A 23,091-nucleotide genomic window follows, 5' to 3' on the forward strand; every position below is an offset into this window, starting at 1 on the left:
CAATTAAACGTCATTAAAAAATAATGGTGCAATACTGCTCTCTAGAGGATCCAAAACAAATAACATGCCCTTGTTGGAAAAAAATGGTTGTATTCACCTTTAAAATGATTTGAAAAAAAAATACATACAAGTCTGTTTAAATACATTTTTGAATTAACTGGCTGACCTTTTTCTTTTATCGAGACAAGTGAAAATAGCTTGTTTTTCTTGCATGACATAATCTTTCCAGAACTGTTTTAAAATGCATACTTTTGTTGTTGTGTGTAAAAAAGAAAAAAAAATACAAGAGCCACATGCATTAGTTGTAATATTATGCAATAGGAAAGGGGGAAAAAAAACCTACAAATGTCCAAGTCAACTACTGAATAAAACGTGAATATACTTGTATGAAGTTTGCTTGTGAGCAAAGAATAAATGTCCAGCGGTTCCACAAAAATGACGCTTGGCGCCTTTGGTTTCGTTCTAGATGGAGTTTACCGCCTTTGTGGTCCTTGCATTGATAAAATCCGACTTTCTGAAGCCGCACTGTTGAACACAAAAAGATACATTGTAAGTACGTGTCAACTCGTGTCGTTGCCGTCTTGAAGAACCCAAATGAGAAGGCCTCCGCGATTTTTCACCTTCTTGTAGGTCCCATGGAGGTCACTGTGCTTCCACATGGAGTGCAGTAGGAGACATGCTGCTACACCTGCTCTACTTGGACCGTAACTAAAAAACAAAAAGGATTTTTTTTTCCCCTTAAATGATGAAGTGATGAAATGATGACAAAAAGCTAAAGCAGAGCACAAAAATTATTGCACCGCAGTGTATATATCACTTCTCGAAAGGAACAACTCTGATTGGCGTTCCTCAGGGAAGCATTTCAGGTCCATGTTGTTTCTGGTCTTTCTATTTGCATGCCAAGTATTTGAACGCCCGTTTTGCACAAATTGAACGATAAGTGAGTTTTAAACATATTTGCTTTGGGAAAATGACTGTGAGTGTCACATGACTTTTCATGTTTTTTTTTTTAATTTATGAACTCAGGTGTAACATTGTAAGAATGTTTTATTTTGTCACAGCTGAGTTGCTCTATTGGCATCTCATCAACTTATAGTTTTATACACACTTTAAACTTGCTTTTTTGCTATTTTTTTTCTTTTTTAAGTGCCTGACCTTCGATGGTTTAATGCTAACTAGTATCTTAAAATGAAATACATCTCATCAACTTACAGTTTTATACACACTTTAAACTTGCTTTTCTGCTATTTTTTTCTTTTTTAAGTGCTTGACCTTTGATGGTTTAATGCTAACTAGTATCTTAAAATGAAATAATGCTCGATAAAGGCAGAGGAGCTGCTGACTAACCCATTGTCCTTCTTGCTGATGTTGCAGATCTTCGGGAGGGCGTTCTGGCTCAACATGGCTCGCACGTTGTGCACACCGTTTTGGCTCAAGGTGACGAGGATGTGACACAGAGACGCCGTCACGCCCGAGGGCAGGTCTCTCCCCGTGTCGTTATTTGGAAGGAGCTCCACCACCTCTGGCAATACCTGCTTAACTGTAAGCAAACATTTACAGTGTTTTTTTGTTTTTTAAATAAAAAGCTTCTAATGAGCACGCTGATTACAGCGACCAACCAATATCAGGGTGCAGCTCGGGGAAGCGGGAGAGATTTTTGACGAGCGACACGGCCGTCTTCTTCACGTCGCGCTCGCCCTCCTGCAACATTTTTCTCACGTGCTGGAGGCCGTTCTCCCTGTGGACGATGGTGTAGGCGATGGTTTCGGTCACCTGGAAGAAAACACAAATCATTGGGGGGAGATACCTGATGGAAATAAGCTGTAACGCTATCATCTGTCGCGGATGGAAATGGCCTCGTTTCTCCACAAGAGGGAGCCAAAACTATTTCTTCCCTCACAGCAAGACAATGTCAGGTCAGTTCTCACCACTCCGTTCCCGGCCGTGATGTTCTGCAGGGCTCCGATGGCCGCCTGCTGCGTGTGGTGGCGTACGCTGCGGGCGATGAGCGACAAGTACATTCGGATGGTGATGGAGCTCCACAGCCACTCCATTCCGCGGGGGTTGGCCTTCTCCTCCAGCAGCGTGCGATGACGCTGCTCTGGCTGGCCACGCATGAAATACATGACGGATGACCTTTGAGAGCCAATGGCTGTATTTCATTCGAATTTTTTTTTTTTTCCGACAGGTTGCGTGAGTACTTTTGCCAAGATTACCTCTCTGGTCTTGGCGCTGCGCTGAGCGAAACATCCGACGACCTTGGGCTTGGGCGCCGCGTGTTCTTGCGATTGTAAGAGATTCCCGGCGTACTTGTCGGGCAGCTCCGACTCGATCTGATAGGAGAGGTTGTGCAGGATGCACACGCAGTTCTCTGTGGACTTTTGGGGACGATAATAGTTTCGCATGAGACGCGAGCGTCAGGAAAGGTAGGCGGCTTTTGACGCAACCTTGTCGTCGGCCTTGTAGTCGGACACGGTCCGGCGGATGTAGTAGACCAGAGAGTCGATGAGGTTCTCGCACTCCCGCATGGCTTTCCTTCCATCCGGACCGGAGGAGCTCAGGTTTCTAGACGCAAAAAGTTGTGTAAAGACTGCGAGATTAAAAAAAAAAAAAAAAAAACACAACAACAAACAACCGACAGATGGCACTCTGACGTTTGACAAGAGCCTCTTTGTAAAACAGATCATAGACGGAGGAATGCAGGCTGTCAAACTTGAAAAAGGAGAACATGAATGTGACGAATAATTTCTTTTTTTTGTAAAAGTGTGTTGAAATTGAAAATTCCACCAAAAATAGACAGTTACGTGGCATCCTTGATTAAAAATAACGAATATTAAAGTGCGTTTTGAAACTCTTCACGTGGCTCTCTATGTGATACTGCCCCCACGTGGCCAAAACTGGCACAAACCAAAAAGCCCATTGCAAAGCAAAACAAATTGGCAATTTTTAAGGACAGAAAATGATGGAGCACCATTTTTCTTGGGAAAAACACCCCCAATTATTTTAATATTCAACCATAATTTATCCAAGCAAGTCAAGTGAGAGCAGATTCTGTCCTGGATGCAAACATTTGAGCCGTAGAAAGACAGAAGTCCATTTTCAACGTATCGTCTTACAACTCTGTCATCTCATGTACTGCGTTGCGATGGAATCGTCAATACTTCCTGTGGCGTACCTGAGGCAGCCGGTAGCGTTGTGGAAAGCCGCGTCGTCGGCCAGCAGCTCATGTTTGGGGTTTTCCCCTTCGGAAATGCCCGAGCTCGGCACCAGGACGGCTTGCGTGAGAACCGGCAAGGCCTCTCGGGAGAGACTTTCCTTCAGGAGGTCGTGAGAAGACAGGTTCCACAGGAGGCCTGAGAGGTTAAAGGTCATCAGATGAGCACATACAGTACATTTGACAATAAAGTTTATCCAATCCAATCTAAGTCGCAAACTGACCGGCGAGCTGCCTTCTGGTCTCTGTGTCGTGGCTGTTCTGCAGCACGCGCAAAATGGTGGCCAGGCCGCCGTTGTCCTTCACCTCCATCTTGTTGTCGCTGCTCTGGTAGACGACGTTGCGCAGGGCGGCGGCGGCGGCGCGCTGCACCTCCTCCTCGTCGTTCTGGAGGAGCTGCAGCAGTTTTTTGATGCCGCGCAGGAAAAACACCTGCAAGATGACTTGGAATGTAACGCGCGCACTCACTGGACACGATATTAGTACAATACAGGAATTTTTATTTATCAATTTTGATTTATCAATCAACCCGTGCTATTGGCGGGGGATGACTGGATTGGAACGTGACAAATCCGAACCATCTTCCTGGCGTCTGCGCTCTTGAAACACTGCGATTGGATGTGTCCGGCGGCGCTGATCAGCGTGTCCTCGTTTTCTTGAGAAAGCAGATTGACGGCCCTCTCCAACGTCATCTCCGGGGGCTTCTCGAACCCTCTGGCCGAGACAAGAAATCAGAATTTCCACCCGCACGCTGAAATGCATAAAAAAAAAGAGGACTTACAGAGTTGAGATATTGATGGCTTGAATTTGCTGAAGCTCCGCCCCTGCTCGCCCCGCCATGTCCATCTCCATGATGTTGCCCGACGGCGGGTACGTGTTCAGTCTGAGAAGCTTTTGACTTGTTGACATCCACGGTAACCCGTCGCGTAATTGCGGAGCGACGAGCATTCCCTCGCTCTGCTGGAAAGCCGACTCGTTAAAGCTGGACTCGAACCCGCGCTGTCGAAACGAAGCGTCCGACCAAAAGCGGACGCTACCGTCGACGGGCGTGGAAGCGTCGGTCGGCGCCCGATGCAGGGCCTCGGAGAGGGCGTGGCGCTGATGCGAACCCAGCGAGCGGCCGAGCAGGGAGCAGTTCCTGTGGGACGGTTCGAGGACGGGCAGGGAGGACGTGCCGAAATGGCGGCTGTGGAAATTGAAATGGCGCTGAGCCTTGTCGGGTGTGCCTGGGGGGGAAACCTCGACTCTTCTGGATGGCCTGCGTACACGCTCGCTGTTCGACAGAGTGCAACCGAAGCCATTTACCTGTCGAATAAAACACACCACTATTTACGGTTTTTGAACATAATACTTACCATAAAGAATGTATAGTTAAATATTCGCATTTTCTTCTTTGTGAGTCCGGCCGTCATGAATCTTTTAAAATATCAACACAAACATACTGCGGCATGAGGGCTCAGTCCGTCGGCCGCGTCGTAACTCTTGGCGGCGCTTCTCTGTAAGTGGACACCGCCTGAAACAAGTCGTGGAGGTTCAGTGGAGAGTGTTTAGTTACACGATACTGTAATCACACGTACGCATCGCAACTCCCTGGGAAGCCGAACGCAAGAGTAAATAAACTACCACACGGAGAGGTAGATGGAATGCTGATCATATTTGCCCTCCAATGAGAGATGGAAGTAGCTCGCGTAGTACAACCACAATAATTAACATCGTATTTAAATAATAACTCTGACAATCAAAACTGAGCAGTGGCTCTCATTGGTGAACCGAATGTTGTGACAGGTGAGTTTAAACGTAAAACAGGATGACACCATAACTCTTAACTAAAAACAGGTGACGAGTCCAAAGTCTGCTTTTGCCTAATCAATACAAGTTAAACATTTGATACACTTTAAACCGGTAAGAAGCCTCCATGTTGCTTTTTGGGCGTACGGGGAGAGCTGCAGGAACCTGTTGGACCAGCAAAATACTATGTGACGTGCAATCAATCCACTGCAAAAATAAGCCTTGATTTTGGCGTCAGTGAAAGTCCTCATTGGAAAGTAAAGATTGGCTCTCGAAAAAAAACAACACCTCTTTTGAAAAACAATATTTACTTTTATCAAACAGTTCTCCAGCCCTGGGGTGTGACTCTTTCAAGTAAATCTGTGTGTGCAGTATTATGTGATTAATTGCAGCGTGTTGTGGTTAGTTTTGCTAGTCTAATTCGCATTTGGGGAATAATGGGAGGTGGAAACCAGAAAACCAAGGAGTGACTTATGTCATCATAATAATTACAATACTGGATACATGGATAATATATGTTTATCTAATCGCAATGTTGAGTAAGAGCACATAAAGAGGAAGTGGGGATTACCATTGGAAACGCTCCTCCTCGACTTCCGTGCCAGGGTTAGCTGAACCTGCTGCTGGACCCGCAGGCCGCGGTCACTTGACGGAAGCCGAGCCGAGGAGCGAGCTCTCGGCTCGGCTGGCAAGGCCAAAGTGGTGTCGGTGTTCAGCCGGTGGTGGGCGAGCGCCGGCAGGGCAGACTTGAAGAATAATTCCTCCATTTTTCACCTTTTCACGGCCTCGTCGACATTGTTAACGTGAGCAAAGCGACGCAGTTCCACACTTTTGGTTGTTTTTTTTTTCCTCCTGAAAATCCATCCGGTGGGTTGTGACGTCATGCCAGGCGGAGTTAAAATTTACCTGTGGTGTCAAGTGACGCCATTGTAAATTGCACTGAGTTTTTTTTTTTGTGTGTTTTTGTTTGAACGAAAACACGCCCAATCCCAATGGAAAACAATTATACAGCTCGGTTTACGAAACACTTTTGTCTGTCCGAAATTTTTAAAAGGATTTATAAATCGAGCAATGGCTGTACTGACAATGGTCTTGGGGGCGGATGGATAGATCTACTTTTTGTCTCCGCCATAGTTACGTTGGAGTCGTTCCTGTAATACCGCGATATTACGTTGAATGTATGAATAAACTTTGTAAACATATACTATTCATCAGTATTGTTTGTATTTTTTTGATCTTTTTATTTATAATTTTTTTACATAAATATTTAATCATAAATTGTGGGACAAATAAATATCTTTTTTGACACTGCATCCTAAAAAAAATCTTTACATTGTAATAATGCCAATTTTTGATTGATGTAACAATAGGTCAATCTTGCTAAAACTTTTTCAAATTAAAAAATATATTTATTTTGACCATCTCATGCAACTCTATAACCAAATTATGAAACACAGTATTAGCATATGTGAGGCCACACAGGGCGGTATTACTGTGGCCAAGAGTTGTTTTGGGTTTCCTTAACTCTAAATGAATTCCTCAATTCTTAATTTTTGATACATCTCTTGTGTTATATCTTTTAAGCTGTCTGATTTGTTACGTGGCGGCCTTTGTCTTTGTAGGGCTCTCGTGTTTATGTTGCTAGGACACTATTTTTACCGCAGGCTCCTTCAGCTGCTAAAGGGCCCTTGAATATTGGCCCTCCGGTGTCATTGCCATTTAATACAGCGACAAAGTGTCACATTTGTCTGCCAATAACAGGAACATAAGAGGCGCGGGGCCGCCCAAATTATTGGGGAATATTAACCTCATGGTTGCATGACATTTCACTTCCTATGAAGAATAGAAAGACAAGCACCACAAGCAGTTACGGTAAGAATTTATCCCCAATTAATGTCCCCTCCCCCGCCCCCCACCCCTCTTAAACACAATATTTCCAGTTTGAAGTCAGTCAATGTTCACGTCACCGTGTATAAGAATCTCCTGGTATGCTCCGATTTTACGAACATTCAGTTGCCGCATTGTGACAGAAACAACGAGGCTTGCACCAAGCTTACATTCACTTGCATTAAATATGACTTTTGGGTTCAATAATTGCCTGCAGAATTATGCGAGGGTATTTAATTTAAATGTACGATGCGCTATTATTACATGATAGAAGTCATTCATGAGTCACAAGTTCAACAGTACAGTCGACACCACACTTTTTTTTTCACATTATTCAATCATGAAGTGTTTTTTTTTTTTAAACATATATATTTGTCAGCATGAAATGTTCAAATTTGGCACATGACTCGCATCCGTAACAACACTTTCACACAAACATTTTCATGATGTTTGGATACTGTGCAAAAATGAAAAGGATTTTTCCTCCGGTTCTACCAGAGTTTGGATTCAAGGCAATTGTTCTTCCATTAACGGCTTGAGTGAGTTTTAATGCGACACATCCAAACCATCCTCTGGACTGTACCAAGCATACAGAGGGGAGGGGCTTGGTTCTCCAGTTATTTGTACATCATTAAAAAGATACAAAACTAAGTACAGGTTCATTCAGGTTAAAAAAAAGAAAGAAAGAAAAAAAAAAAGCAATTCCGATACGTTTCCAAAGGCAATGGACTAATTCGAGCGTCGTCATTCAGCCGTCGGCAGAAGCAACGTTATAGACTAACCGTCTTTTTTATGTTTTGACTTCTATTTTTGGCAGAAAATCAGATCAGGTGCCTGAGAAGCCTCAAGCACCTCAATCAAGGCCTCCCTGGGCAACACCGGATCATAAAAACAAGAGCAGCGAGAGTGTACCATCTGTAAAGGTGCGCGTGCGTAAAACGCTCGAGCGGGAAGTAGCCCCGCGGTTAAACGTGCGCATTTTATACTGCAGAGACCTTCGAACGGTTTGAAAGGTGGGAACCAGGCGACTTTTTCCTCGTGAGAAATTATCATCATCATCATCATCATCATCGGCGGGCGCTTTAAAGAAAGTGTAACGACGAGCGCAACGGTGTTGTCAGCGGACAGCGTCCCCGGCTCGTCCGCTTGGTTTACTTGGACTGAGGTAGCAATTCACAGACGGCGTGCATAGCCTGGCGTGACCTTTGAACTGGCCACCAATGACTCCCAATAATCTTTTTTTTTTCTTCACTCTTCTAATAACCTTTTTATGATTTTTTTTTGGAACAAATCTCCTTTTTTCTTGCGACATAATTTGCATTCGGCACAAACTATGCAGCATTTCTTTCATTTTGTGATGAATTATGACAATTTTTTTTCAGAGGGCTCCAACTTTTTTTTAAGTGTTTTTTTTTTTTTTTAAATTCCTGGAACATTACGAGTTTTTCCCTCACAAAAACGATACCTTTATTCGCAAATTATGACTTTTTCAAATGTTTTCCAGCATGGCCTTAACACTCTGCAATGTAACATTGCGTCTTTAACGCCAACCCGTGGTGACTTTTTAAATACGACTGAATTAAAAAAACAAAACAAAACAAACAAACAAAAAAAAACGAAGAAAGCGAGCGCCTTCAATGTGGCCGATGTTGCCACCGTGCGCCGTAAGCCACCCTTGTGTCTCAAAACATTCTCCACACGGTCACGCTTTGTGTTCGTTGACCACAGAGCATGTGTGTTGTGCCAAAACGGAACAGAAACATTCATACAAAGTACTGTAAGGCATGCCAGCAGAGTCCGCGGCGTCCTCCCTGCTCGTCACGCTGAGAAAAAAAAAAAAATGGGCGAGTTGGCCGCATGCGCTTTGCCATCTTAGCGCTCAGTCGCGTGAGTCCTTTTCAAGTTCTGGCAATGGCTTTGGTCCGTCCAGCAGTTAAGACTATTTACATACTGGTTGGAAAGAGTCCAGGTTCCATGCGAGGCTGTACAAAAAAAAAAAAAAAAAATAGAATAAAAATGCCACAGGGTGGGGTCCTATCTGCGGGAGGAGGCCAGCATGCTGCCCGTGGAGGGCGTGGTGGCCGTGGCGCTGTAGTGCGGGTAGTTGTCGTTGGCCGGCGGGTCGGCCAGGATGGAATTGCCATTGGTGGGCGAGCAGCTGAGCTGGAGCTGCTGCAGCCGCCGCAGGTACTCGGCGTGCACGGGCTTGTGGCTCTGCAGCACTTTGATGGCCTCGTCCACCGTGAACCATTCGCGCTTGCGGCCTGCCGGTGGGGGGGACAGATGACAAACGGTGAGCGGGTGGACGCCCGGGTGCCAACGGAGCCGCGCTGCTGACAAGCTCAGGCGTCAAAAAAATTAATTTGAAATCGCAAACTCCAAAATGTGACTAACGTAGACGGGAATCAAACCTATGTTGACCGAGTCCTCCCACGCCTCCAACGTCTCGGTGACGGTCAGCACGTAGACGTACGTTCGGTGCTTCCGATCTTGGTTTTGCTTTTGGGAATGAGAGGGACAGCAAATTAAGAGTCGAAAAATACAAGCCTGGAATTAAGAGCGCATCAAGAGGAAGTGGGGATGACTATGAAAAAAAAATCCAAACAAAATTATGTTGGTGAGATGTTAAAAGGTTGCTCCTTGGGGGGCAAAGAACTTCCTGGTTCACATGTAGCATTCAATTCTTACCTCAAACACGCCAAGCAGACGTCCTAGCTTGCCCTTGACACCAGCCTGAGGAAAAATAAATAGAAAGCTTTTTTTATGGTTTGCTTGTTTGGACGTTCTGAGTCAATTCGGAGAAATCGAGACGTGCAGCCCCCTCGTGCCGGACACTTTGCCGAGCGGGCCGGCGATCGCTCGGGAATCCTGCGAGGATCCAAGTTTAGACCGCAGTCATGCCTGAGAAGACAAGGGTCTCGGCGAGTGACACCTCAGCCGCAAATACCCTCGGTGTGTGACGCAAATCATGACCTCAGTGTGCTCAAAGGCTACAGCCTCATGCATACACACTCACACACACACGGGGGGGGGGGGCTCCCGTTCTGTGTCCCGCTGTCAGCCATTATTTTTCTATGTCTCTTATCCGTTCCATTTCGTCGCACCATGCGCTGCCATGAAAATAAAGCTATTCTGATTCACTGCCGCTCCAAGTTAAAATGAATGCCCCCCGCACGCACCGCCGCTCCACAAGGCTCCTCCTCGGGCTCCATCCCTCCACCGGGGACGATCCACTGATCCGGGTGCCGACTGCTGCTGACCAACAACACCTGCGCAAAACAACAACGGCAAAATAAGCACAATATACCGGTCGCTCTTTGCAAAAGCAGCCATTTTGTCTACAGGTGCTTATGTAGTGCAGCTATACATTGACCAGTGGGGCAAGAGGACCCTCAAAAATAGCCCAAGGACGCACACTCGCAGGCTTGTTCTGACAAACTGCTGACTTAAGGTTTTGCAGCGCCACGTGGTGCCAAATCCACTGTAAAACAGTGCACCCAAAATATTCAAATTAACAAAACAAAAAAAAATGCTGCTTGCACAACAGACGGTGACGGTCTCGGTCTCGCATGCGATCGCGCCGTCATCGGAGGAATCGGCGCCCTTAATGGGATTTGGGCGGCGAGCGATATGCTTCAAGAGCGGTCAGGGCGTCTGCAGGGTGCTTTCTTTTCGGACACGTGTGGCCAGAGATGGCAAGAGAACCCCGTTTTGCTTCCAATGTAGCCCTGGTGCAAGTTGACACATCATTTTGTTCTCGTTAAATTAAATGTACTGCGATTCTTTCACGTGCCGCTAGAGGGAGCCCATGTACCACTGTCCTTTGGCATTCATTGGTGCTCAGGGTAGTTATATTTAATTGGCGTTAGGATGATGAGAGAGAGGGTCCTCGGAAAAAATAAATTCTCTCCCTGGAATCAAAAAGTTTGGGAACGGATCTTAGTGTGTGTTGGCACATGGTGCAAATGCCACAACGGTAGCACGTACAGGTGTTTACGACGTACAACAGGTGCAGTGTACAGTATCGGAAAGGTGCACAATGGAACAATGTGACCCACACGGTGAGAATGAGTCGCTTTCTGGTCAGCGTGTTCACACACTCGAGCCCTGGCCGTCCTGTGGAGCCTTAGCGGTGTAAAAAAGCTGGGATGTGTGTACAAAACAAAAATCAGGCGCACGGCGGGGACACACGCGGGGCTCCGTTTAGTTTAGCTGCAGGAATGTCGCGAGCCTAATCTACATACTGCAAAGTATGTTTAATGAGAACTTGTCATGTGGAGGCGCTTGCTGATACGCGGCATTGCCAAGATGCCCATTGGAAGCCAATTTAACGCTGCCACACCTAAAATAACTTTACGATCAAGGAAAATGGCGGTCATGAAAAGTAAGAGTCGTTATGCAATAACATCCAACTACTACTATTACTACATTGCGATGTCAATTTGAATGTGATTAATTGTTCAGCCCGAGTCGAGGGCGTGGCCATACTTTTGCCCGGTGGCGTCGACTTACCGTTAAAACAGCGGCGACAAAAACAAAATAACTCACACCGTCATGATAGATAGGTCAGAGGACAAGTGACAGCTGGACCAAAACCCAGGTTAAATTTGGATAGGGGGTCACAGCAAGGAGGGGAAGAAAAAAAAAAAAAAAAAACGAAACCCCAGAAGCCCTGAAAGTGTTTCCCTGACTGTTGAGCAATCGACACCAGTTCCCAGAGTGGCGCTTGCTAGGAGGAGGCGGCGCCACTGGCTCAATTCTACCGCCACTTACAGTAAATCTCCTCAATGGAGGGCCGACAAATGCCACTTTCAACTTAGCAGGCGCACTTCTCGGTAGAAACCGCATACGCGTCGTTTGCACGGGTGGAGGCGACGATACGCATGGCAAAATCTCAACCGAGAGCTTCACGGAACTGAGCGCACTATTTGACGAGTGTCCAACTACTCGCAAACAAGTGGATACTTGAGCCAAAATAAATAAATACAAATCCGAAGTCCTCCTTCGCTGTAGTTGGCGCTATACTCCAACAGTTTGACACAACTGGCACAATCATCATCGACATCAGAAAGAAGCTCTTTGTTATGTCTTGGTCATTGCGTTGAATGAAATTTTAGACATCAAAAGTAATCGGTATCACTGAGTACTCAGGAGAGAATACTCGTACAAGTATCGTTCTGAGAAACAAAAAAAAAGTGGTATTGAACAGTGCTAGACTAGCCACGTCAGCATTGACTAACGTCAACAATTTTGAGCAGGGGAAGAAGTAAACCAATGCACCTGCGATCTGCCCTTAACGTTAAATCATGATGGTTATCCAATAAGAGGACTCCGAATCGCTCCGAGTCACACGGCGACAGCGTAACTTCTGGGCATGATATTCTGGACGCCATAAACACCTCGTCCGACCCGTTGAGGAACGCCCGTAGCTGTCAAATACAAAAACGGGACTCTTAAATGTCACACAGCAGATGCAATAGCGATAAAATGCCTCGCACTTTCACCCGGTATCAACAACTAACAAGCCGATTCTCATAGTTGATGCGTCACGAGGGCCGCGTTTGATTCCCATCGTGCCAATGTGGCTCTTCTTTCACAACAATCACCTCTCGTGTGTCCAGGCGTGGGTATTGATGGGGCAAAGTCCAACATCAATGGCAGCTTTGGGTCTGAAAAGGAGCTCTTTGTTAACAACTTAAGATCACGGTCGGCGTTGGCGTCAAAGCAAAGTCACCTCTGGGATTACATGAGTGCCAACTCCATGCCAGGCTCATAAAATCCGGGCGATCACATGCCCAAATCTGAGCAACTGGAGTATCCTCAGGACCTTCCTTAAAATATTTACTTCCATTCGCCAATAACCATGACGTAACGATCCTCTTTCAATCTACAAGGACTTTATTTATTTTGAATCTTATATTGCAGCACAGTGACAAAACAAAAATCACCAAGACGTCAATATGCTTCATCTTTTACAATATTATAGATGATTTAGGGAAATTATGGCATATTAATATGCGTTGGGGTCCCCTTTCAGGGGTAACTACAGGTGACAGATGAGAATATCAACGCAAGGGGAGAGTTTTGCAGTGACAACAACTCATGTCAGCTCATGCTCGTTATTTACATGCTACGGCCCCTTTAAATCCTCTTACGCACCAACCCTATGCGTCAAACTGGCGGGTCGAGATGCAGTAAAAAACTTGAATGACCACCAGTTACTACACGCTCAAGTAGTTTTATTGTGACGGCTGGATTACAATTGAAATAAAATTTCAATTATCCATTGATATTATACGATAAATACACACGAGTACGTGAAAAATCCCGGTGGACGTACAATAAAGCGCCTTGCCGCCTCTTTCTCCATCACGACAAGCCCGCAAGAAGGATTTGCGGAAGTATAAATGTCACTGTTCAAAATAAAAGCGTTCGGTCACAGCGAGGCACCATTCCAAAATGATACAAGCCGGGGGAAGTAGATTATTTTGAAAGTACAGGTAGTAAAAGTGCTGCCAATTAGACACCCCAATGACGACGCTCATTTTTTTTTTTCCTCGACTCCCCAAACTAGCCCAAACTGGATGATCCAAGGCGCATCAGTGGAAAACGAAGACAAAAACAAATGGAAATGAATTAAAATTCGGTCTACATCTACACATGTTGTGACGCATTTAGTGAGAATCACGTTTAACGTCAGAGTTGGTCAAACAAATGACGTTATTTGAAGTCAGTTTGTGTGTGATGAACGGCACGTCTAGGAAGCGAGAAGGCCCCAAAAGTAGAGCCGTGCGTGGCTCACGTACGTAGCGGAGGGCAGCGCACTGCCAAGCGGCTTCCCCCTTACCTCGTCTTCGCGCTCGTTCTTAAAGCACAGGCACGCCGCTCGCTTCTTGAAACCGTCGCCGTCGTACGTCCTGGTCTGGTTGGGTTTCAGCTTCATCCTTAATGGGGTCTTCACCCGAGGTAGAACCAGCGACAATTTGAAAATAAAGACCGAAAGAAAAGAGGTTAGCAACACAGCCGCCGCATCACCACCGTCTAAATCCGTAGAGTCCTGAGAGAAGGAGGGGACTAGTTGTGAAGCTCCAAGGCGCTTTTATAAAGTGTTCCTCGGTTGATTATATGCCAGAAAGGTAGATCGGACTTCCAGCTGCTGGTTTAAGTTGTCTGTTAAGCAGTGAATGGAGACCCCCGCCCCCCGGCAGGGATTTTATGTAGACGGCCCTCCTCTGGGTCCATTTGCGCATGGCCGCAACCGAGTGGAGTTTGACATCTACAAGCCGCGCCCCGCTGGAGATAAGGCGACCTCATTGGATGAGCTGTTGGAGATGGGCGGTGCTCCACGTCAAATTAATGCAAGCTGATTGAATGCTTTATCAACCCGGTGATCCACTGGTAACATGCCAGAAACTAAATTTAGGGCAACCATAGCAATCCCCCCATCAAATCACAACAACAGAAAACACAAAAGCATTAAATACATTTATAGTCAGTTACATGTAATGACTACTCATTTGCTAGTACTGTAAATTTAATAAGACATATTTTTTAAATGCCCTCAAATGTCAGAGCATTCTGATTGGATGCCAAATACGCTCTATGATATTTGGGAATTTCCATGACATCAATGCAGCTTTGATCTTGGGGGGGGCACACAATTTCACAATTGAAATCAGTTAAAAAAAATACAAAACTTATAAGGACGTACACATGCAAATAAGTGAGCTATCCAATACACAAATTAAACCAACCCATATTTCCAAAGACAACTTTCACTTACTTTTCAAATGAATATGCCCCGCCTTGGTTGTGTGCAAATACCAAGAGAATGACACGAGTACAACATGTATTTGTCAGTCAAATGTGACATTTTTATCACTCTCTAATTACTTTTTCCATGTTGGAAGAGTCTAAATCTTTCACGAGAATGCTGTAAGTGTCAACAGCTGATATATTATAATCCTTTTTTTTTTTGTAAGATTATTGACATTGGCTGGCTGTAATTAATCCTCATAAATTATTTATACTACAAACAATTTTTGGTTCACCAATCTTTTTTTTTTGTGGTTATACTTGGTGTAAGAAGTTGAAACAGTAGTTTCACTGCTGATATTGTTAAGATTACACTGTGTGAAAATTGTACAAACAAGTCACATGGAGTCCTCATGACTCATAAAATCAATGAGTTAATTACTCGAGTTCATTAGTCAGCCTAAGAAAAAAAAGGCTGACAATTGCTTTGCGCTATTTGGTTTGTATTAAACTGATGCTGATGAGATCAGCGTCTCTTATATGTGAGTGATGCAAGCACACAGGCACCACTCCTATAAACTGCCCCCGCTGACGAAACGCGTTCAAGTTAAATACGTCGCATATGTCACGACACTCCCACGTTGCGCTCGGCGTCAGGCAGCAGCTATGTGATAGCGGCTGATTGAACAATGCGGCGGCTGAACTCATTAACTCCGGTCGCGTGACGAGAAATGAAGTGCAGACTCCCTTGCGCTGAACGAAGCATCGAAATGGGTCAAGGTGCGTGTTGACCCTCCACCTCTGTTAACCTTTCACCTGCTGGCTGGGGAGGCTCCGCGTCATAAAAGTTGAGATAACAGAAGGAGAAAAGGCAGACGGCGGCCCTGCGGGAGACAAACGATTGATCAGAAAAAGATTGTCAGATGGCCGACTTGTTTGCAAAGATTATGGCGTCGAAGTTGCAGGCAATGTCCACAGAGAAAAACGGCCTCCGTTGTTATGAGAATAACACTCGTCGGGTTTGCACGCACGCCTCCCGTCATCTATGATCCGATCAATTGTGGCTTTCTAATCCTCTTAAACTCGCCCTGTCGGCACCGGCAAGTATGTCTTGTTGACATTTTTTTTATCTTGCTCTAATGTGTTCCTGCTTGTTCCGACAGGGAACTCAAACGATCTCTATTTTACACTGTGAAGAAGCATGTCACAATTGTTTTGATAGTGAAAAAAAAATCCGAATTTTATTGCATAACAGTGTGGCTCAGCACAACCACCCCTCCCTCTAGTTGCCAGGCAGAATTTGTGGGGTCAGATCATTTGAGCCCACTATTTCTTTTATACCCATCTCCTGATATCATGGGTGAGAAGAAGAATGTCAAGAAAAGCCTACTCGAACATCTAACTTCTCTTGGGGTTAATCTGAGGGACTTTAAATGGTGGCGGGTGTGTGCTGACTCCCATGTAAAATGAATTTGAACATTAGCGGTTTCATTTTGAACACGCCTACATCCCCGGTGATGAGGGTGTGCACACTTATGCAACCACATGACCCTCCTCAAAAAAATATATTTTTTAATACCATTGAAATGTAGCATTTGCACAAGGGGTGTGTAGACTTTTCCATTCACTGTTAGGTAAGTGGAGATTTAATAATTACAAAATGGTGGCTCCGCTGGGCAACGCGTACGCTAAACATGATGACTATATACAACGCAAACACAATTTAATGATCTCACCGATTCTGGTACTAATGATCGTTTGTTATCTTCCCGGCACAGCAACAGAAAGCAATTCGTGCATCTTCTTTTAGCCCAAGTGTGAAGGCACTAACAGGGGGCCATTTTCCGGAGGAGCCGGGACGTCCTCCCGCGACGCTCACGTTACATGTCGCCGACGCTAACACCTGGCGCATCATTGCCACTTTCCCGCAGTGGTTTTTAATTTCGATAATCCACTTGGATTTACGCAGACAAAATCCTCGGCTGATTAGCTCGGCCATCCAGCTACTCGATGAACTCGGCGGCCTCGGATAGGACGGCTAGCTTCCGCGATATTAGCTGCACCTGCGCCATGTGATGCTATTCGATACATAGAGGTGTATTTCCACCACGTCTACCCTGTATTCCATCACAGTGAATGTTGCATTGAGATGCAGAATGTAGCAGTGCACTATTTTCGGTACGTTTCCCCGTGACATGACTTGACCTCTCATCAGTATTCACACGCTGCAGCAAAAAAAGCTCCCTGTGAAGACATTTTGTCTCAGCCTCATCCCTCCCCGAGGTGCGGTGCTGATTTATGAATGAGCTGTTATGTAAGGAGTAGGGGGAGGAAAAAAAAAAGACCTGAATACAGGCGACGCATGGATGGAGGAGGGAGTTGAGAATGTGTCTGGAATTCTGGCGACACGTTCAAAGGGATTCCGATTTGTTTGGTTTTTTTTTTTGTGGTGCTTCACGGGATAGTGACAACACCTTGGCGCTCACTCATTATTATTCGTGGTGACATTTGCTGTGAACTGGGTAGCCCAAAATTGGGCTCATTATTTTGACCCATCGGGTAGAAGATTGTATTTGGGTGAGCTGAGGAGATGACGCCATTTTTGGACAGTTTTGTTGCACTGAAGTTTCAATCATTTTTATTAAAATTTTGACCGAACGAGCTGGGTCAAATAATCCACCAGTGTTTGTAATTTCACCCTGAATACCAATAATCATTATTAATCACCCTGAATACCAATATCTAATTTTATGAGGAGCAGATATTATGAGCATCGCTCTACCACCATAAGCAAGTGTCAAGAGCTTGTCGTCGACTTGCCCGGACGAAAATATTTTCCTTTTCGCAAGCCAGCGCGACACAACGCGGGCCAACTATGTACAGGATGCTCGCCCATAAACCGCTCTCGTCATCGGGGTTAATACTATATCACAAGCAAGGACATCCGAGCAATAAAGCCAGCGAGCGAGAGCGAGGCACAGTGATGAGTTAATAATTACTCATTTTCATATTGTTTCCTGCAAAAACCCACTCAAACAACGGGCTGGGAGCGTTAACATGGCAACCAGGTCATAAACTGCTGTGAAAACCTTCCAGGGGGGACAACACAGGTGGAGTAGGATGAAAATATTGTAACTGAGTGCTGCACATTCAAGGATTCACACAACTTACCTTACATGACTGTCGGGGTGGACGTCAGAGGGGGAGTTTGAAGGTGTCCAATACAAAATGGCGCCGTCTTGTGGCAGTCTGCGGAACAGCAGAGGAAAAGACACTCTTACTACAATGGAGCCGTAATCGGAGATAGTTATTTAGCGTTTCGTTTACTTTCATGACGCTTTTGGTCAATTTTCATGCAAAATACTTTCTGCTTTTAAATTTTTTTTTTTGCTTGGGATAAATGTTTTTATTCTTGTTACTTTTCGCTACATTCCACTTGCTCCATCCATTATCGCGTGTGCCATCTATTTGTTTTGGTTTTGTCAAAGAGGGCGCTGCCACACGACTGACTATTTTCGGGAGTCATATTCTAAAGTATTGAGGACAATTTTTGGCTACTCAAAACACACACAGAACGAGTGATTTTCAAGTACACGTTACTTGAGTGTCACCTTATTTTCATTGGCTTGACTGTGCGGTGGAGTAATTTCTACCCCTACATTCTTTCTTTTTCTCTCTCTCTCTCTCTCTCTCTCTCTCTCTCTCTCTATATATATATATATATATACTGCATATATAAAATCAAGTAACGGGTAAATATGTAACGTAGGAGTAACTTTTGGTACCTGGCGGTTCTCTGTCGACGACCTCCTCCTGCTGTGCTCAAGCTGTTAAAATGCTGTGGCTCCCCCTAGCAGGGGAAGTTGTGTACTGCACTTCCTTTCCATAAATGCCTCTTTTTAGATGTCGGTCAAACCAACACATGAGAATTGCCGAAAAGGAAATGTGTTTTAGCTGTCAAAACTGATAACACAAAAGAAATAAAAATAAAATAACTCACATACCTGTGCGGAACCACAATGACAAAAAGATGAGTTGACAAACGATGCGTGTATTAAAAGTAGGACAGCTTTTAATGCATGATGATTTCGTACCACTGTGCGCCTGGCTCTTCCATGATACTGTATATGAACACACATTATTCATCTTAAGACTGTAAGTGAAGAGGGTGTCATTCTCTGTCCATGCATTTAAATAGCAACACAAGGGAAGGCTAAGGGTGGAAAGGAAGGGAGTGGGAAGAGGGGGGGAAAAAAAGGATAACACACATTAAACCCATCTTACAAAGGAAAACAAACAAAAATAAAGTCGCCCCCCCATAGGTCTGCAACAGTAGATTTCTTTCAAATAGATGTGGACTTATAATCTTATTTTGTCCGTCAATTTCAAACATTGACAGTAACGGAGGACACGTCGTGGTTCACCGTTCAGACCCCGGTGCTACTGTGACGGTCGTTGTGATGGTCGTTGTTGCAGTTTGCATACAGCTTGGTCCATGTTCGGGCTGGAAGGGGGTGGGGGTCAAAAAACAGAAGTGTTGAAATGTGATCAGTGGAAACATTTGAGGCAGATATTGTGCTTCAACTTTTTTTTGGAGGGATGCCGACCTGTCTCGATGGCGGTGCTTTCACTCTTCTTCCACTGCTCGGCAACGTCGTTTGCCAGGGGGTCGTCGGGATTGGGAGCGCTTAATAATGCCTGGATGGATAGCAACACTGTGCGGATTTGCAGGGCCGGAGACCACTTCTCTGGAGGAGGATGGGAAGATGGCGGTTCAAAACAGAACATCCGAAAAGCAACAAGCCAGGAGTCCGAAAATAAGCTTACCTTTCAAAATGTCTAAACATATTCTCCCCAGTCGGTCAACATTCGGGTGGTAGATTTTGGTCATGAATCGCACTTTGGGGGCTGCCATAGGGTACTCCTCCGGGAGAAAGAGTTCAAGTTTAAATGTGCCCCCTTCAAAAGGAGAGTCTTTGGGTCCCCCGATGACCACGTGGAAGTAACGTGCGTTGCCTTCATCGGGCGTCGCCGTGATGCCGGGTACGGGTTCCTGCATCAGCCGCTGCGTCTCCTGAGGCAGATCAGAACACACTTGGGGAAATCACCGCACGTCATGTCACAGACGGTCAAAATCAGCCACAGCGAGAGGGATTTTATGATTCGCCACACGCAAACGGAGAGATGGTAAACTTCTCAAGATGATACACAAAGTTTTAACAGCTAAGGTTAGGGCTTGCTGCTCAAGGTATTGATTGATAATTAATCGGTCAAGTGTGCCACAATTGGGATTAGTGAAGATAAATCTGGGCTCCCTTTCATTATATATGAAAGAATCACTGACTCAAATACATAAAATTTGCATGTAAAATATTCAATACACTCAAATGTATTTTAATAAAATGTGTAACTAAGCAGCCTGTTGAAGTGGTTTGTATTACATTTCAGTCCAGTAGATTTCTTTTCCACAACATCACAATTTTTAGTCCGACAATGTTAGTGAAATGTATGTGATATTTGGCAGTATTTGGCATTCATACATTTGGTTTCAGTCCTGAAGGACTTATGAGCAATACCTGAACTACAATGATTTTAAGATGATCTCATTTCATGCAAATCATGACTTCTTTGCTTTTATGTCGATGATCTTATGTCTCTTCCTCTCTTAAAAAAAAACGCCACACATTTTTGATGTAAAACTAAAAAAACAAAACACTCACACATCAATTCGTGATGATGATTTTGAGGTTTTCAATGTGATAAAGGGTGAGGCCGAAAACTGAGCATTCGCACAACAACAAGGAAGTGGTTATTCGATGGCGTTTGTCAGTTAGCTTTGTTATGCTAATCGGCGTGAAATCCTGCTCAACTTGATAAAAAAAAAAAGCTGAGGTGGTGGAGCAGGCTGGTGGGCCTCTGCCGGATCCCATCAATAAACTAATTTAAACGGAACTTGGCGTTCAACGCAGAATTAAACTGTGATTTCAACGTTTATCACGTGAAAGCCAACACCACAGCCACACAGTTGCTATCCTGGCGAATCCCATTCATAGGTCCACTCGAAACGCGCCATTATCTCAGTGTGATCACACCAGACGAGATCGCGAGGTTAATTTATATTTATAACATTGGAAAATAGATGTGATCCGACGTGGATGAGTGGACGCGAAGGAGCCGTAGTGGCAAACAAAACACTTAAAGCGAGACTAGCAGTTAGCCGCGGAGCTAACCGTGCTCACGTCAGGCTAGGCGTCCACAGAGTGCAGCAAAAAAAATTGCCCGTTCGCGTTGAAAAATCACATCTCTGTGCCCTCACGCGAGGACGTTTTACCACCCACGTTCAACGGCGTGTCGTTGGGAGTGTACCTTGACAATCCTGCGTGGCAAACCAGCCATTTTGGGTTGGCTTGTGTGTGTCTTTTTGAAATATTTTTAGCTGTGCAAGTCGCTTTCTCTTCAACCTGGATGGACTGAGCTACCGGGGCGGGGCCCACCACGCCCGCTTCCGGTTTGGTGTGACGTCACGGGAAAAATGCGGTCGGTCAGGACCGTCCGCTTTTGGGATTTTCATTTTTATTGTTTGTTTTCTGATGAACACAACTCACCTGCTGGTAGAAACGAGTACAAATTAAAGATAATCAAATAAAATGAAATTATAAATCAGAGACATGTTCCTACTGTATGTGTTATCTTTTTCCATCTGTGTATGTACTTAACTCTTCATTTTCTTTTGTTCTGCTCCTCTTCCATTTATTTTCACCTCTTCCTCAAAGCAAGTATGTATAAAAAGTGGGGATTATATATTTACATTGTTACATAATACACCTCATATGTACATTGCATACAGCTTTGTTGATATTAAGACATTTTGATGGCCTAAGAATGCCATTGTAGCGTTACTCTGCGCCCTATTTGAAAAGTAGCTATTTAATTCATTTTTCAATGAAACGTTGTTGATTGATCTGAGATTTAGATTTTGATGGACTTTGTTTCTGCAACACTAATTCTGAAAGTAAAATGAAGGTTTTCGAACAAACCTGTTCTGTAGTACTGATGTTGAGCAAAAAGCAGTTTCTATATTTAATAAAACTGCACAATCAAACGAAACCGTTATTAACCTCCCCACCCCTCACATTTGTTCTTGATTTTTCTCCACCTTCATAAGGCCCCGCAGGGATTATTGTTATGGATTTTAAACTTCTTAAAACCAATGTAGCAGATCGAGAAACGTTTGGAACAAAAAGGTACACTCAGGGCAAAATTATGTGCACATACGTGTTAGTTTATTACACAGAAAATGGCCATAAATTAGACATATACACAACTATCGGTCCTTTGGAGTATTGGTCTTGATGCGTCTTTTGTGGTACCTGTAAATAAACAGTAAGCGTATTGAAAACGATTTCATTTTCCATAAACTGTGCATTGCGTGTTGACTCACTGTCCAATCGGATACCAGCGGTGCTTGGTGGTGAAAAACATCTTGCTCAGCTCTTCTATGGTGGGACCCGGTTTGTGCCTCAAGACCTCCTTGCTGAGGTGGGCCTTCAACACCTGCTCGTGGGTTTCGGGAGGGCATCCCACCGGGTCGGGCCTCTCGATTCGCTGCAACGGAGCAAAGAGAAGGTCTATCAGAAAACAATGCAATGATCGGAATGCGAGTTATGTCTACTGTACTGCGTTCTGACCTGGGTGAGCTCATAGGGAATGTCCACGGTTGGGTGGTAGCAAACAACCGTTTTCCCGTCTGATGTCAAACCGATCTCCACGTCACTAATAGACACAGGAGATCAATTACAATCAATTACAGTATATTACAGTAAACAATACAAGAACCAAACCTGCAGTCATCAATGGAAGGACCACGGATATTGGACGCATCTCGGACTGGAACCAAGCAAGCTGCAAAACAAATTGTGATATTATCACATTTAGTCACGCCTGGTGGGTCGCCAATATTAAATTTGCTTTTAAAAGTCTAATTTTAATGTTTTCCGCTGGTCAGCATTTCAAGCGTTTTGGTCAGCCTCAAGGTTAGCTAGCGTTAGCTTTACTCGCAATCGTTGAAGGGCAACGGCGTAAAAACAAACATGTAGATATTCTGTTTGTATGAAAACAGAAAGTAGTAATTACCTTGGAGGCGTGGTAATCTGCTAAAGTAGGTAAATTTCGTTGCAAGACTGTTTATTTTGCTCAGGTGACCCGACGCCATGCTTTCTCCACGTACGTCACTATTTGTTTCCGGGTGACCTTTGATATTAGTTCCGCATCATAATAGTCTTTTAAATAGACGAGTTTTAAGGTTGTTATTAATAAATAATTAGATACTTAGTAAACCAAATCAGAATGAAATATAAATGGAGCATTTCGTTGCTATAGAAAATGTTATCCTATTTACCGGAACATTTTGGGCAACGTGCCCACCCGGAAAAACAAAGAGACGTACA

At 44.6% G+C, this 23,091-nt stretch overlaps 4 protein-coding genes across 4 annotated transcripts; all 4 read right to left on the reverse strand.

Moving 5' to 3' along the window:
* Nucleotides 1-254: 254 nt before the first annotated feature.
* pkp2 (plakophilin 2) lies at nt 255-6,104 on the reverse strand. The gene is made up of 13 exons (XM_019877071.1): nt 5,574-6,104; nt 4,657-4,727; nt 3,996-4,519; nt 3,793-3,928; nt 3,439-3,646; nt 3,176-3,353; nt 2,448-2,565; nt 2,217-2,378; nt 1,929-2,105; nt 1,620-1,773; nt 1,348-1,540; nt 621-708; nt 255-525 (listed from the first exon to the last, which is right to left on the reverse strand). The coding sequence occupies exons 1-13, from the start codon at nt 5,767-5,769 to the stop codon at nt 463-465; spliced, it is 2,268 nt and encodes a 755-aa protein (XP_019732630.1). The 5' UTR covers nt 5,770-6,104; the 3' UTR covers nt 255-462.
* Nucleotides 6,105-7,110: 1,006 nt separating this feature from the next.
* nudt4b (nudix (nucleoside diphosphate linked moiety X)-type motif 4b) lies at nt 7,111-14,176 on the reverse strand. Its single transcript, XM_019877048.1, has 5 exons — nt 13,737-14,176; nt 10,059-10,158; nt 9,578-9,633; nt 9,301-9,388; nt 7,111-9,153 (listed from the first exon to the last, which is right to left on the reverse strand). Exons 1-5 carry the CDS (start codon nt 13,830-13,832, stop codon nt 8,924-8,926), a joined length of 570 nt encoding a protein of 189 aa, XP_019732607.1. The 5' UTR covers nt 13,833-14,176; the 3' UTR covers nt 7,111-8,923.
* A 4,514-nt stretch (nt 14,177-18,690) lies between these two features.
* ube2nb (ubiquitin-conjugating enzyme E2Nb) lies at nt 18,691-21,142 on the reverse strand. The gene is made up of 4 exons (XM_019877069.1): nt 21,011-21,142; nt 19,472-19,718; nt 19,252-19,392; nt 18,691-19,148 (listed from the first exon to the last, which is right to left on the reverse strand). Exons 1-4 carry the CDS (start codon nt 21,038-21,040, stop codon nt 19,072-19,074), a joined length of 495 nt encoding a protein of 164 aa, XP_019732628.1. The 5' UTR covers nt 21,041-21,142; the 3' UTR covers nt 18,691-19,071.
* A 763-nt stretch (nt 21,143-21,905) lies between these two features.
* Nucleotides 21,906-22,900, reverse strand: mrpl42 (mitochondrial ribosomal protein L42). Its single transcript, XM_019877067.1, has 5 exons — nt 22,778-22,900; nt 22,486-22,546; nt 22,333-22,417; nt 22,086-22,249; nt 21,906-22,014 (listed from the first exon to the last, which is right to left on the reverse strand). The coding sequence occupies exons 1-5, from the start codon at nt 22,854-22,856 to the stop codon at nt 21,969-21,971; spliced, it is 435 nt and encodes a 144-aa protein (XP_019732626.1). The 5' UTR covers nt 22,857-22,900; the 3' UTR covers nt 21,906-21,968.
* Between the last annotated feature and the right edge of the window lie 191 nt (nt 22,901-23,091).

Source organism: Hippocampus comes, unplaced genomic scaffold (genome assembly GCF_001891065.2).
Source record: "Hippocampus comes isolate QL1 unplaced genomic scaffold, H_comes_QL1_v1.1 scaffold127, whole genome shotgun sequence".
NCBI lineage: Eukaryota > Metazoa > Chordata > Actinopteri > Syngnathiformes > Syngnathidae > Hippocampus > Hippocampus comes.